Below are 12,432 nucleotides of genomic sequence, written 5' to 3'. Positions count from 1 at the left end.
ATAAAACTTTCACACAACTTCCTGTAATTAGATATTCCCATGAGCCTTGTGATTCGGAAGCTGGCAAACAAGAAAGTCTTAGGTTTTATATTAGTTGCAGATGTGGAATGCTCACAGGCCTGCATAGCTGATTGTCTTTCAGGATATTTAGGGAAGTGCAGTACTTTTCACTCCAATGAATGGTTTTAGTAACACAGAACACAATAGAAATGATCAAGAAGTTTAAGCTTGCATTGTGAACACATGTTATTTGTCTCCACTGTTATTCATCCTGGTGGCTTTCCTGGAGTGGGTTGAGGAGACCAGAAGCTCAAGAACACTGAGTGGCACTTTTGCTCACAGAACACTTACAGGGTAAGGCTGAATGACAGTGAGCAGGATCGATTCTTTGCAGCTTCTGTAAGAGAGAAAAACAAACAGATTTACACAATGTGCAAAGCACACACTCAAACAGAGATGAGTTTCTTTTGAGAGGAAATGTGTGTGGTGGGTTGGCAAATGTTCTTGGGCTTCCAGTTCAGAAGAAGGCTTCAGACCACAGAGAAAACCCCAATCAAGGGTTTTCTGACTGCAGCAAACCATCCAATTGACAGGTTCATAAGCAGTTTCTACCAGCCATCTGGTTTGTGTGACCAATTAGCTGGGGCCTTAGAATCAAACTTGGTGAGGAAAGAATGATTTTAGAAGCACCAAACTCAATCAGCCCATAGACTATCCTTGGCTCTGAAAACTGATTCTCCCTTTCTGATTTTCATATAGCCTTACTTTTCTCTGCTGCTGGGAATTTTCTGTTGATTTCTTTGAAGGGAGAGATTTTAAAACATTCTATCAGTGCATGAAATGTGTTCCCAGGAAAAGCATCATGGAAGAGAAATACTAACACTGCCAACATTGTTCCCCACACTACGCAACTCAATATGTGCAATACCCAGGACCAGAGCTGCTAAGTATTTCTGACAGGCAACAATTGGGAAATAGTGTTCACAGTAGGAAGCACTTCACAGCTAGAGCAGAACAATGGACTAGAATGGCTTATTTAATTTCCTCCAAGTAACCCAAACCCTTGAGGAAAAATCATATTATAGGTTATAATATTCTCTTCCCTCTTCCTTTGTTCCTTTTAAATCCTAAGTAAAAACCACTTGCTATTTTGCTGAAGAAGAGCTGCCTATTTTTTTACTTTAGGTTTCAATGAGTTACTTGTTTTTGTGATTTATTGGCCAAATGAGTAAGTGAATTCTGTTCCCTTGGAGAAACCACTGCAAATCCCATTTCTCTCACTCATGCAACTGTGGGTCAGCACACTCACTCTGTAAGATCAGACTGTGATCTACTGACTCCTAGGAGAAGAGTGTGTGTCCCTTGAGCTGGAGAAGATGGTGGGGAAGAGAGGGGTCACTGGGATGAGAAGGGAGTCTAGATCTACAACTCCAGGAAGAAGCAGGACACTAAGGATGACAGTGATACTGATAGGTGGCTAGCACAGTGCTGCTGGCTTGACCACTCCCACAATTCCTCAGTTCTTCAGGCTGGCAGAGTGCCCAATCACTGCAGTAGGCAGAGCAATGGTATATAATCAAGATTTCAGTGGGTGTGGGAAAGGATTGTGTGGTGGTAGCTGTGGGGAGGAGCCATTAGGCTCCATTAGGTTAAGTTCAGTGTTAGAAAACAAAACAAAACAAAACAAAACCCTATAACCTAGCCAGTACATCCTGGCTTTACTTCACAAGGAATTCTGCTTCTCTCTTGTAAGGAAATGTAGATGACAATGTTGCCTGTACCAGAATGTGTGGGGGTAACATACTGGAAGCATCTGGGGTGTCCATTTCAGTGGGTAGCAGATGAGAAACAAATAAGCAGAAAGTAACCCCAAAGAGAAGGAAAGTCTTGTAACTTAGTTTTCACTTCTTGGCCAATGGAAACAATTTATATTCTACAGGTAAGAAATGCAAAATAGGGCCCAGAAGGTAGCTTAGTCAATAAAGTGTTTGTTCTCCAAGCATGAGGACCTGAGTTCAATCCTCAGTAAGTAGAGACATGTAGATTCCTGAGGGTCACTGGCCATCCAGGTTAGCCCACTTGGAGAGTCCCAGGCAAATGAGAGACCATATCTAAAATAAAAAGGCACTTGAGGATACCTGACCTACACACACATGCACACAACACATTCATATATACCTTTCCCCATAAGAGCACCCACACACATAGGAACAACACACATCTATGCATGCACACATATAATGAAATAATATCCATAGATCAGTGCATCTCCCAACCCTTATTAGAGAAGCTTCTTTTTACAGTAGATGGTGATTAATACAGAGACCCACAACTGATCAATGTGCAGAGAAAAAGAGACCATGGAGTGTTTAGCTCTAAATATCACACCCAACCCTCCCACCCTCCCAGGAATCATTGCAGAAGAGAGGGAAGAAACATTGTAAGAGCCAGAGGTGGTAGGTGACTGCAGTGAAATGGTGTCTTCTGGACAAAAGAGGGTTTTTGCATACATGAACTGGTAGAAGCTGTGACTGCATTAGCAAGACCTGTACAAGATCAAACTGAACAAAATCCCAGCATGGATGATCGAGGTAGCTCATGAAGTCCCACCCCTAGCAGAGGAGATATTTGCAGTTGATGACTGGCAGGTGGGTGGAGAGTCAGTTTTCTTCAAGGATGTCACCTCTGAGAAGCTTCTCATGTTCCAGTAGATGGCACTACACTATGCCCACACTGGCAGTACTAAGTAGATTCTTATGGTTGAAAAAGAAAAGAGCACCTGAAGTTGGCAAGGAAACATGTTTGATCAAAACATGTTATATACATACATGAAATCACCAAACTATAGCAAGGTAAAACTGTATATATACAAATAGCTTCTAAAATAGTTATTCAATTCTAATCTATAAACAAAACAAAACTATGGAATGCTGTTGTAGAATATTATTTCAAGATGTCTTACATTTGTTTATGCTGTGGAATATCTGTTTAATGATTCAAAGATGTGTTGCATTCTTTTATGTTGCATTTGTTTAACTTTGTGAATCTGTGTTACTCTGCCTGTCTAAAACACTTGATTGGTCTAATAAAGAACTGAAATTGCCAAAATCTAGGCAGGATAAATCACAGGCAGGGCTGGCAGATAGAGAGAATGAATAGAAGGAGAAAACTGGGAAGAGGAGATAGAGGATCAAGAGAAGAAGGAGGACACAGGGGACCAGTCACCTAGCCACACAGCCAGCCATGGAGTAAGAAATAAAGATATACAGAAATAGAAAAAAGGAAAAAGACCAGAGGCAAAAGGTAGATGAATGAATTTAAGTTAAGAAATGCTGGCTAGAAACAAGCCAAGCTAAGGCTGGGCATTCATAAATAATAAGTCTCCATATGTGTATATTTATTTGGGAACTGAGTGGTGGGCCCCCTAAAGAGCCAAAAAAAAAAGCTGCAGAGTAGTATTCTATTTAGTTTTAAATTTATAGTCTATTAAAAGCAAATACATTAATATAAAATATAATACATTGGGACTCCTGAGTGTGGCAGCCAAGTCAAACTTATCTACTTAACATGGCCTATTTTGCCCAAACTTGCTTCCAGAGACCTCAGTAACAGGCAATGGATCCCGAGGACTCATCCTCTGAGAGCAGCTGATTGTAGGAGAATGTTGGAATGACCCACTCAGATTTCCTCTCTCCAACATTAAGATGAGGACATGGAGACTAAGAAGAGCTAGGAGGCAGGGTACCAGAGTACAGGATGCCAATGGCCTGAGTCCCTGAACAATCTTGACTCTATTTTCTGAAGGCTGCTTGTTCACTGCTCCATAAGAAATAAAATAATTGATGTAAAATTTCTCAGTGTGATATCTATCATCATTCTAGGGAAGAGCTTTTACCTCTGTTTTCTCTCATCTGTAAGTACTTAATCATCACCTGCCAGACAAGAAGAATTAACTTCACTCTGTTTCAGATCCCTTAGGATTCTTAACCCAATCTTAGGAAGAAAAAGACAATCAAAGCCATATGTGTTCATGTGTTACAGGATACCAAAATGGATTTAGACAGCTTTAGTGGGGCCCCATGCCAATAGGCACCAGTCTTCTCCACAGGTGAAGGGAGGGTGCTGTGAGACATTAACAGGAGATATTGAAAAGCAGAATTTGTAATATTAACTCTTAAGTTACTTTGAGCTCTATCTCATATTTTCCTACAACCCACAAACAGGCAACAAGGAGAGACATTCAAAGCAGCACACACCCAGAGAGAAGAAGCTACATTTGTGAAATGTCTGCCCTTCCAACCGGGGTCTATCCAAAAGGTGGGATTCCTAGGGCAATTTATAGGAGGTACAGTGGAAATGTGGGATCAGACCATTTCATGAGGGCTTTCTGATAACTGAACTGCTTCTGGGGATGAGAGGACTTAGCAAAAATATGTGGAAGTTGAGACACTCTCGCATAGCAGCCCTAAGGTTCAGTCTGACCCAAGAAGGATGCAAATGCAGTCTCTCAGAGAAATCATCCAGGAATCCACAAAAGCATCCAAACAAGATAATCAATGATGGTTCCCAGCAATGGAGAGGGGAAACCAGCACTGAGTTACACCATGAACCATCAAGGGAGAACTTTCTTTTCTCTCATCACTCTAGCCAGCCTTATTACAATTCCAATGTGTCTAAAGCTAGGAAGGAATGTTAGAAGACAAAGAAAACATTGATGATGTTCCTTGATGCTCTGCAGCTTTCCAAGGCCCCCAAAGGGCACAAAAGAGAACTTTTGTGGAGTTGGGAGTTTAACTATGATATCACAATTGAACACTTTAATTGTACAGTACAAACTGTTGTGATTACAAATGTACTAATGACTGGAGAATATTTCTGAATGTGTTTAATGCATTTTGGAGACCTTCTTACGGCTTTGTTGAAGGTTATAATCAGATGCAGGGAGCTCTTATGAATGGACAATGATAGGAAAACACTCTTGCCTTGTGATTGTACCCTGTAAGACCTGTTTGGCAGCCCCCTCAAAATTCTCTTTAATTATATGGTCTTAAATAGACAATTTTTTTTTAATTCCAGCAATTCTTGACTGTAGGGGTATACCTCCAACAAGGAGTAATAAAAACATGAATATAAGATGAGAGGTTAAAGATCAGCATACAGGGTGCTGGGGAGATGGCTAAGTGGATAAAGACATGTGTTGCACTAATCTGGAGACCTGAGTTCAACACTGGAACTCATATAACAAAGTCACATGCAGTGAAGCAAATCTGTAATCCCAGAACTCCTATGGAGAAATAGGAGTTAGAAACAGTTGTCCAGAACGTTTCAGGGCTGCTAGCATGGAATACACACAATGCAGCCATGGAAACAATAAGAGTGACCCTGCCTCAACAAAGTAAAAGACGAGAACCAGGTCACAAATGTTGTCCTGTGACCTTCACACATGCACCTCAGCATGCACATGTGTACCTCTCCCCTAAAAGAAAGAAAGAAACAGAGAGAGAGAGAGAGAGAGAGAGAGAGAGAGAGAGAGAGAGAGAGAGAAAGATTTTTAAAGCTGGTGGTGGTGGTGGTGGTGGTGGTGGTGGTGGTGGTGGTGGTGGTGGTAGTAGTAGTAGTAGTAGTAGTAGTAGTGGTAGTAGTGGTGCACACCTTTAATCCCAGCCCTCTGGAGGCAGAGGCAGGCGGATCTCTGTGAGTTTGAGGCCAGCCTGGTCTACAGAGCAAGTTCTAGGACAGCCAGAGCTGTTACACAGAGAAACCTTGTCTTAAAAAACAGAAAAAAAATGTTTTAAAAAGATCAGTGTCACTCATGAGACAATGGATGCAGTGGAGGACATGAAGGTAGATGGAATCATAAAATTTGAGAGTTGCTTTACTTTTAAACAATACCCAGTGTTACCATATTTATTTATTCTTTCAGGTCAGGGGAGCAGCCATTGACAGATCTAGTGCAGTAGTTGTTGGGAGCAAATGGGAGTCACTAAGCAAAAAAATACTGTATTAGCTTTCTACTGTTACTATAACAAAGTTAGTAGCTTAAGATACAAATTTACTGTCAATCTCTGAAGGTCAGAAGTCAGATTAAGATTTTCCTGTGTTGCATATGAAGACACAGAGCCTGAGGCAGCATGCACAGGGCCTTCAGAGTTCTGCATCAGATGGGGTTCTAGAGCTGAATGTAGAGATGGACACATGCCCAAGTCCTGATCCAGAAGCTATCTCCAATTGATAAACACTTGCAAATGAAAATTTAGTTTTTTCTCCAAGGGAGTCTCTCTGGGGAAATAAATGTCTCTTAAGGGTAGTCTTCATGCCAGCAGGAGGTGGCCAACAGAAAAATGAGCTCAATGGCAATTTAGAGGTTCCTTGTCTCAGAATGTTGTGTCACAGATTTCCCATTTTGTTTTTGTCTTTTTTAAAAATTGTCTTATTATTTTTATTTTGCTTTATTTATATATTTTCTCCCTTTTTATCCTACAGGTCTTTTGTGTGTATATTATAGCTTCCAGTTTAGTTTTTTTTTTTAAATGAGATTCCTGAGTGTGCAAGAGAGTGGGTTTCTGTTTCTTGAGTCTTGTCTTGGGATCTTTCCCTTCTTTTCGTTTGTTTTGACCAATTCTGTTGTGTTAGTTTTTGTTTTATCTTATATATTTATTTTTATCATAAAAAAGATTCTCCTGTGCTAAATCAAGGTGCCAGAGCTCCTGGCACTCACGGTGGTGATGGGAAACATGAATTTCAACATGCAGAAAAACATGAAGCTAGAACCTTACCTCTCACCCTGTACAAAACTTAACTGCAAGAGGATCAAGGGCCTCAACCTAAGACTGGATACTTTAAAACTGCTTGAGAAAAAAGGAGGAGTAGACTTTGCCTTCCAGGCACAGGGAAGGACTTTCGAAACAGGACTCAACAATACAGGAAGTAAGACCAACAACTGACAAGCAAATCTGCTACTACTAAGTCCTGCACAGCAAAAGGAATCGTCAATGGGGTAGTGTGCAGCCAACAGAATGGGTAGGAATATCTTCCAGCTGTACATCCGACAGAGGGTTCCTATATATATTCTAGATACTAAAAATACTAAACATCAAGAAAACAAGCAACCCAATTAGCACCAGGTTCTACGTCTGAATAGAAAGTTCTCAAAAGGAGAAATGCAAAGGGACAGTAAACAGATTTAAAAATATTCTATTTTCTTAGTTATCAGGGAAGCACAGATTAAAACTGTTCCAAGATTCCATCTCACCCAATTAACATGTAATATAAGTGACAACAAATGCTGCCATAGGTATGGTGAAAGTGGGTCTCTTATACACTGCTGGTGGGAGTGTAAACTAGCCTAGCCCCTCTGGAAATATGTATTGATGTTTCCCCCAAACAATTAGAAATAGAACTACAATATGACCCAGTTACAGTACTCCTGGGCATAGACTAAATGTCTTCTTATCTTACTACAGAGATACTTGCACATCCATGTTCATTGCTGCTCTATTCACAATAACTAGGACATGAAATCAACCTGGATGGCCATAGACTGATGAATGGTCAATGAAAATGTGGTTCATATACATAATGGAATATTACTCAGATGTAAGGAAGGAAAAACAATTAGATTTGCAGGTAAATGGATGGAATTGTCAAAAAGTTATATTGACTGAGATCATCTAGGCCCCTAAAGACAAACACCACATGTTATCTCTCCACGCAAACCAATGTACAAACTGCGCTATAAAAGTTGCCTTAAATATAAGGCAAGCACTTAACGCATGTTATCTCTCATAACAGTTTTCTTCATTCAAATCTTACATTTTGTGGGTTTAAAGTGGCATACATGTTGAAGCTAGGGATCTATAAAGGAGCCATTTATTTGTTTGTTTGTTTGTTTTTTGTTTTTTTGAGATAGGGTTTCTCTGTGTAGCTTTGACGCCTCTCCTGGAACTCACTCTATAGCCCAGGCTGAACTCGAACTCACAGCGATCCGCCTGGCTCTGCCTCCCGAGTGCTAGGATTAAAGGCGTGCGCCACCAACGCCCGGCGACCTGTGATCTTATAAACTAAATAAATATAATAAAAGATGATAGTAGGAACACATGGGGCATGAAACAAACGGACTGGGAGAATACTGGGAGCTGAAGACCTAAGTGGAGATGGGAGAAATGAGGAGAGGGGTGAGTTAGCCCAAAGGAAAGTTTTATGAGGGAGCTTTATGACACCCCACTAATTTGTCAGTTAAAGTACCTTTTAAGGGGAATTTAAATCAAGATATCACATCTGGACAAACAATACTGCTCCCAGAAGACATAGATTATTAAACAAAACTCTTAGTGCCAGGAACAGGCATAGGTTACCTCTCTGAGTACTGGTAAAGGAGGTCCCAGAGGCACCTATAACAAGACAGGCTATTATGCTATTGTCATTTCTTTGGGTTGCCCATGTAAACTAGATGGTAAGGTCCTATTGTTGAAGATACCACACATTTTAGGACATAGAGAAGGCAATTAAACAGGGCCATTTGCTTCATCAAAGCCAGCAAAAGAGCCAGTTGGCATGATGGTTGCAATCTATGTACAGTAATTATTGAAGTGACTTGGAAACAGATCATGGACCCCAGTCATGCTATATAAAAGCAGGGAATACACAAAACTATGAATATAAAGGGGCAAGAATCTTAGCCAGTCTTACATTCTGTTTGCTACCTGTCACCAAGTGTCTTAGTGATTTTTCTGATTTCTGTGATAAAGTATCATAACAAAGACAAGTTATAGAAGAAAACGTTTATTTGGGCTTATGGTTCAGAGGTATAAGGGTTCATAATGGCAGCCAAGTGGTGGTGGCACATGACTTTAATACCAGCACTTGGGAGGCACAGAGAGGCAAGCAGATCTTTGTGAGTTTGAGGCCAGGCTGGTCTACAGAGTGAGTTGCAGGACAGCCAAGGCTACACAGAGAAATCTTGTCTCGAAGAACCAAAAAAACAAATTTGTAAAAGAGTTCATAATGGCATAATTGGGGACATGGCAGCAAGGGGCAGAAGTAGCCAGCTGAGGGCTCACATCTAGAACCCAAGGAGGAAACAAAGAGAGTGAACTTCAAATGGCATCAGTCTTTAAGCTCTCAAAGCCTGTCCTCAATGATATGCTTCCTCCAGCAAGTCCACACCTCCTAAGCCACCCTAACAGTGCAATCAACTGGGGACCCAAGTCGTCAAAAATCCATGACTATGGGGGACATACCATTCAAATCATCATGCTAAGGGAAACAAGAATGCATTCTGGCTCACGGTTCAAGTGCACAGACCCAGTCCAGTGTGACAGGGAAGGCAAAATAGCCGACAGGAGCTTGAAGTAGCTGGTCACATGGCACCACAGTCAGAAAGCAGAGAGCACTGAAGCATGCTAATAATCCTCAGCTTCCTTTTTTCAGTTATCTGATCCAGGATTCTAGCCAGTGAATGGTGCTACCCACACTAGTCAAGTCTTCTCCCTTCAATTAATGCAATCAAGATATTGCTCATAGGCAGGCCCAGAGGCCCTTCTTTCAGATGATTCTAGATTCTGGCAAGTTGACAATCCTAACCATCAAACTTAAGTATCTCAAAAGTGGTTCCTACCCATGACTTCCCCTTACACAGATTTATTTTCCTGCCAACAACTACAAGAAGTATTGATCTTCACACCTTGTTAACTTGACAATAGGAAACATTAAAAAATATGTTCATTATGCTTAAGATTTTCTTGCCTGTTGTAATGTTCTATAATTTGCTTAAAACATAACCTAGATTGATTTTCAATTTTACAATTTCAGGCAAGAAGTTACCTAAATTGAAACAAAGTACTCTAAAATAATATGTGTCATTAAGACGGGAGATATGCTTCTCTTGTGTTTTCTCTCATCTAGTCATTATTTAATTACAATCTGCCAGGATAGAAAAAATAACTCCATACTATTTTGTGTTCCTTAGTATTCCCAATCATATAATCCTAGGGCAAAATGTAAGGCACTCTAAAATTGCTTCAGCAGAAAGATAGAATCAGGAATGGAAGAGCGAACATTTAAGCAAGCAGATAACCTCTTTTTAGGAAGGCCTAAAATAGCTTGAGGCTTTTAAACATCTAGGCAGAAGCACATTTAGAGAAGTATTTCATAATAAATTCCAAGTAAAATTTCTACTGTTGAGAAGTAATTTCAAGTTTAGTGCCAAGTTTTTACATGTCTGCACTTGTTAAAATGTTGACTTGCCAGTATGGACAGGGGAGATTCCACATATTTCAACTCCTAGATGAAGAGCTACAGGAGTCAGTAGCTGCTGAGAGAGGGAGAACTGGTTGCATTCAGGAACAAACTCCTGCATAGGAAGTACCAAGTAGCTATCCCTGGACATATGTACATACAATACAGACAACTCTAAATCTGAGTAGATTGAATACAAATTGTGTGTGTGTGTGTGTGTGTGTGTGTGTGTGTGTAAAACAATAATAACTGAAAAAAAGACCATGAATTTCAGAGACATAGAAGGGGACTAATGGGCTGGGGATGGTAGAAGTGATGTAAATACAGTGCTTATGCACAAAGTTCTCAAATTTTTTTTTTTAAAAAAAAACAACATTTGAAATCCCAAATCATAGTGTTGACTGACAGGGAAAAATTAAGTCCTAACACTCCTAGATTACCTTTGACAAATTTACTCTCAATTCCTCTGTTTTCCTTTCTTTGACGGAAGCCTTGTGTCAGTCTTTCTTGATGGAGAGTCCCTTGAGGCCCGTTTGGGACACCCAGCACAATCATGTGCCTTGCACAGTTTCATTGGACATGATTCTATAGATGTAAGCAAACAAGGTAAAGACGAGCCTTGCATTTTAATGCAGTACAATGTTCTGTAATCCATCTATCTGACCTACCACCACTAGCACCAGGGATTGAAATCAGAACCTAGAGCATGCTAGGCAAGTATTCCACTGCTGAACTACAGCACTACTTCTAAATTCCCTCTGAACAATGAAGCTAAGCTGGTGCTCTCAATTCCTTAGAGCAACATAGTTTGGTACCTTTCTTTAACTGCCTTTCCCATTTTATAGTTATACTATTTTAGTTCTTCACTGTGTAATCATATGAGCATGTGCAATTATACATTTCCCTTCTACACCAACTAATTAGATCCCTCGATCCAACTCAGAGACTGATACGAATTTAACTGCACCTAAATTTCCTTGGAGATTGTGAAAATGAATGGAAATAAAACTCTAACAACAGAAATCAGCAGAAGGACATTGTTTATGAAAATTTAAATGTCTTTCTTTAAAAAAAATTAAATCCAGACAAGTAAATGATTGGACTTTCAACCTCAAAAGTAGAAGTAATCAATCTGTGGAGGCTGGAAGGTTAAGTTTTAAAAGGCAAATAAAGAGGTAATTTAGGACTGTGGAAGAAAGGGATTTTGTAAATTGTAAAATGACATTTTAACATAACTCAAGAGACTGTTCTCTAGTGTTGTTATTTAGAAGGCAATGTGGTGAGACCCAGCAAGAGAGATTTGATCTTGCCCTTCTAAGCTAAGCATGCACACATCTGGCATTCTTCTCCTCATACTTCAGAGTTCTTAAAACAGATTAGAAAAACGTATTCTTTGCTGCAAGCTAGTGCATACCAGTCCTTGACCTCCCAGCTTGTGGGCAGCCACTACTGATGGCAACAATAACTGACTAACAGCATTTCTCCAATGACCTGGCTCAGGAGGGCCTTCCTCGGTCCTGGGGTATTTTGCAATAGGACTTCTTGCTTTGAATCTATTTTTTTCTATTTGAACCCAGACATGGGAAATAAACAAGAAGATTCTTCTGACCAAATAACCAGTCATAACACAGTGTCAGCCTAATCAGTCACTACAAAGCTGGAGGAAGTACTGTTACCCTTCACTTTCAGAACAGTCACCAGTGAACTAAAACTTAGAATGGTTTCTAGTGTTCCATCTAGCTGACCTCTACAACAGTCTGAATAGAGGTTGTAATTATCCACTGAATTGATTCCTAACAGGTGCTGTAGCCATTATTCAGAGAGATGGAGATGTCCAGAAAATGAGCATGCATTCAGCAAAGGTCAGTCAGTTGAGGCTGTCCTCTATCTTGGACTAGATGAAGTGTTCATTCTTTGTCTATTGCTGCAGAAGTCTGCCATTACAGTGATACCAGCCAAGGAGAAGGGGGATTTTCATCATTCTCAGTTACATTCTAGGATTGTGGTGGAAGAAATGATGCAAAATGAAGCCACCATAGTCATATAGATAATAAAGGCAGACAGAAACTGGACTAAAGAGTCCAGTTGCGGGCTCAGTGGTTAAGAGCATCCATTATTCTTTTGGAGGACCCAGGTTTGATTCCCAGAACCTACATGATGGCTTATAACTGTCTGGAACCCTAGTCCCAGGGCATT

At 40.3% G+C, this 12,432-nt stretch overlaps 1 protein-coding gene across 9 annotated transcripts in view; it reads right to left on the bottom strand.

The window, feature by feature from the left end:
* Frmpd4 (FERM and PDZ domain containing 4) overlaps positions 1-12,432 on the bottom strand; it is a 937,357-nt gene that overhangs the window by 51,917 nt on the left and 873,008 nt on the right. For all 9 annotated transcript variants that reach the window (XM_037199121.1, XM_037199124.1, XM_037199122.1 and 6 more), the window contains one exon: positions 352-397. In XM_037199121.1, coding sequence (XP_037055016.1) covers positions 352-397 — 46 coding nt within the window. The remainder of the gene's footprint in view (positions 1-351; positions 398-12,432) is intronic.

The sequence above is a fragment of the Peromyscus leucopus genome, chromosome X (genome assembly GCF_004664715.2).
Source record: "Peromyscus leucopus breed LL Stock chromosome X, UCI_PerLeu_2.1, whole genome shotgun sequence".
Taxonomy (NCBI): Eukaryota; Metazoa; Chordata; class Mammalia; order Rodentia; family Cricetidae; genus Peromyscus; species Peromyscus leucopus.
The sequence above is the reverse complement of the archived record's forward strand: the minus strand, read 5'-3'. Positions and strand labels throughout refer to the sequence as shown.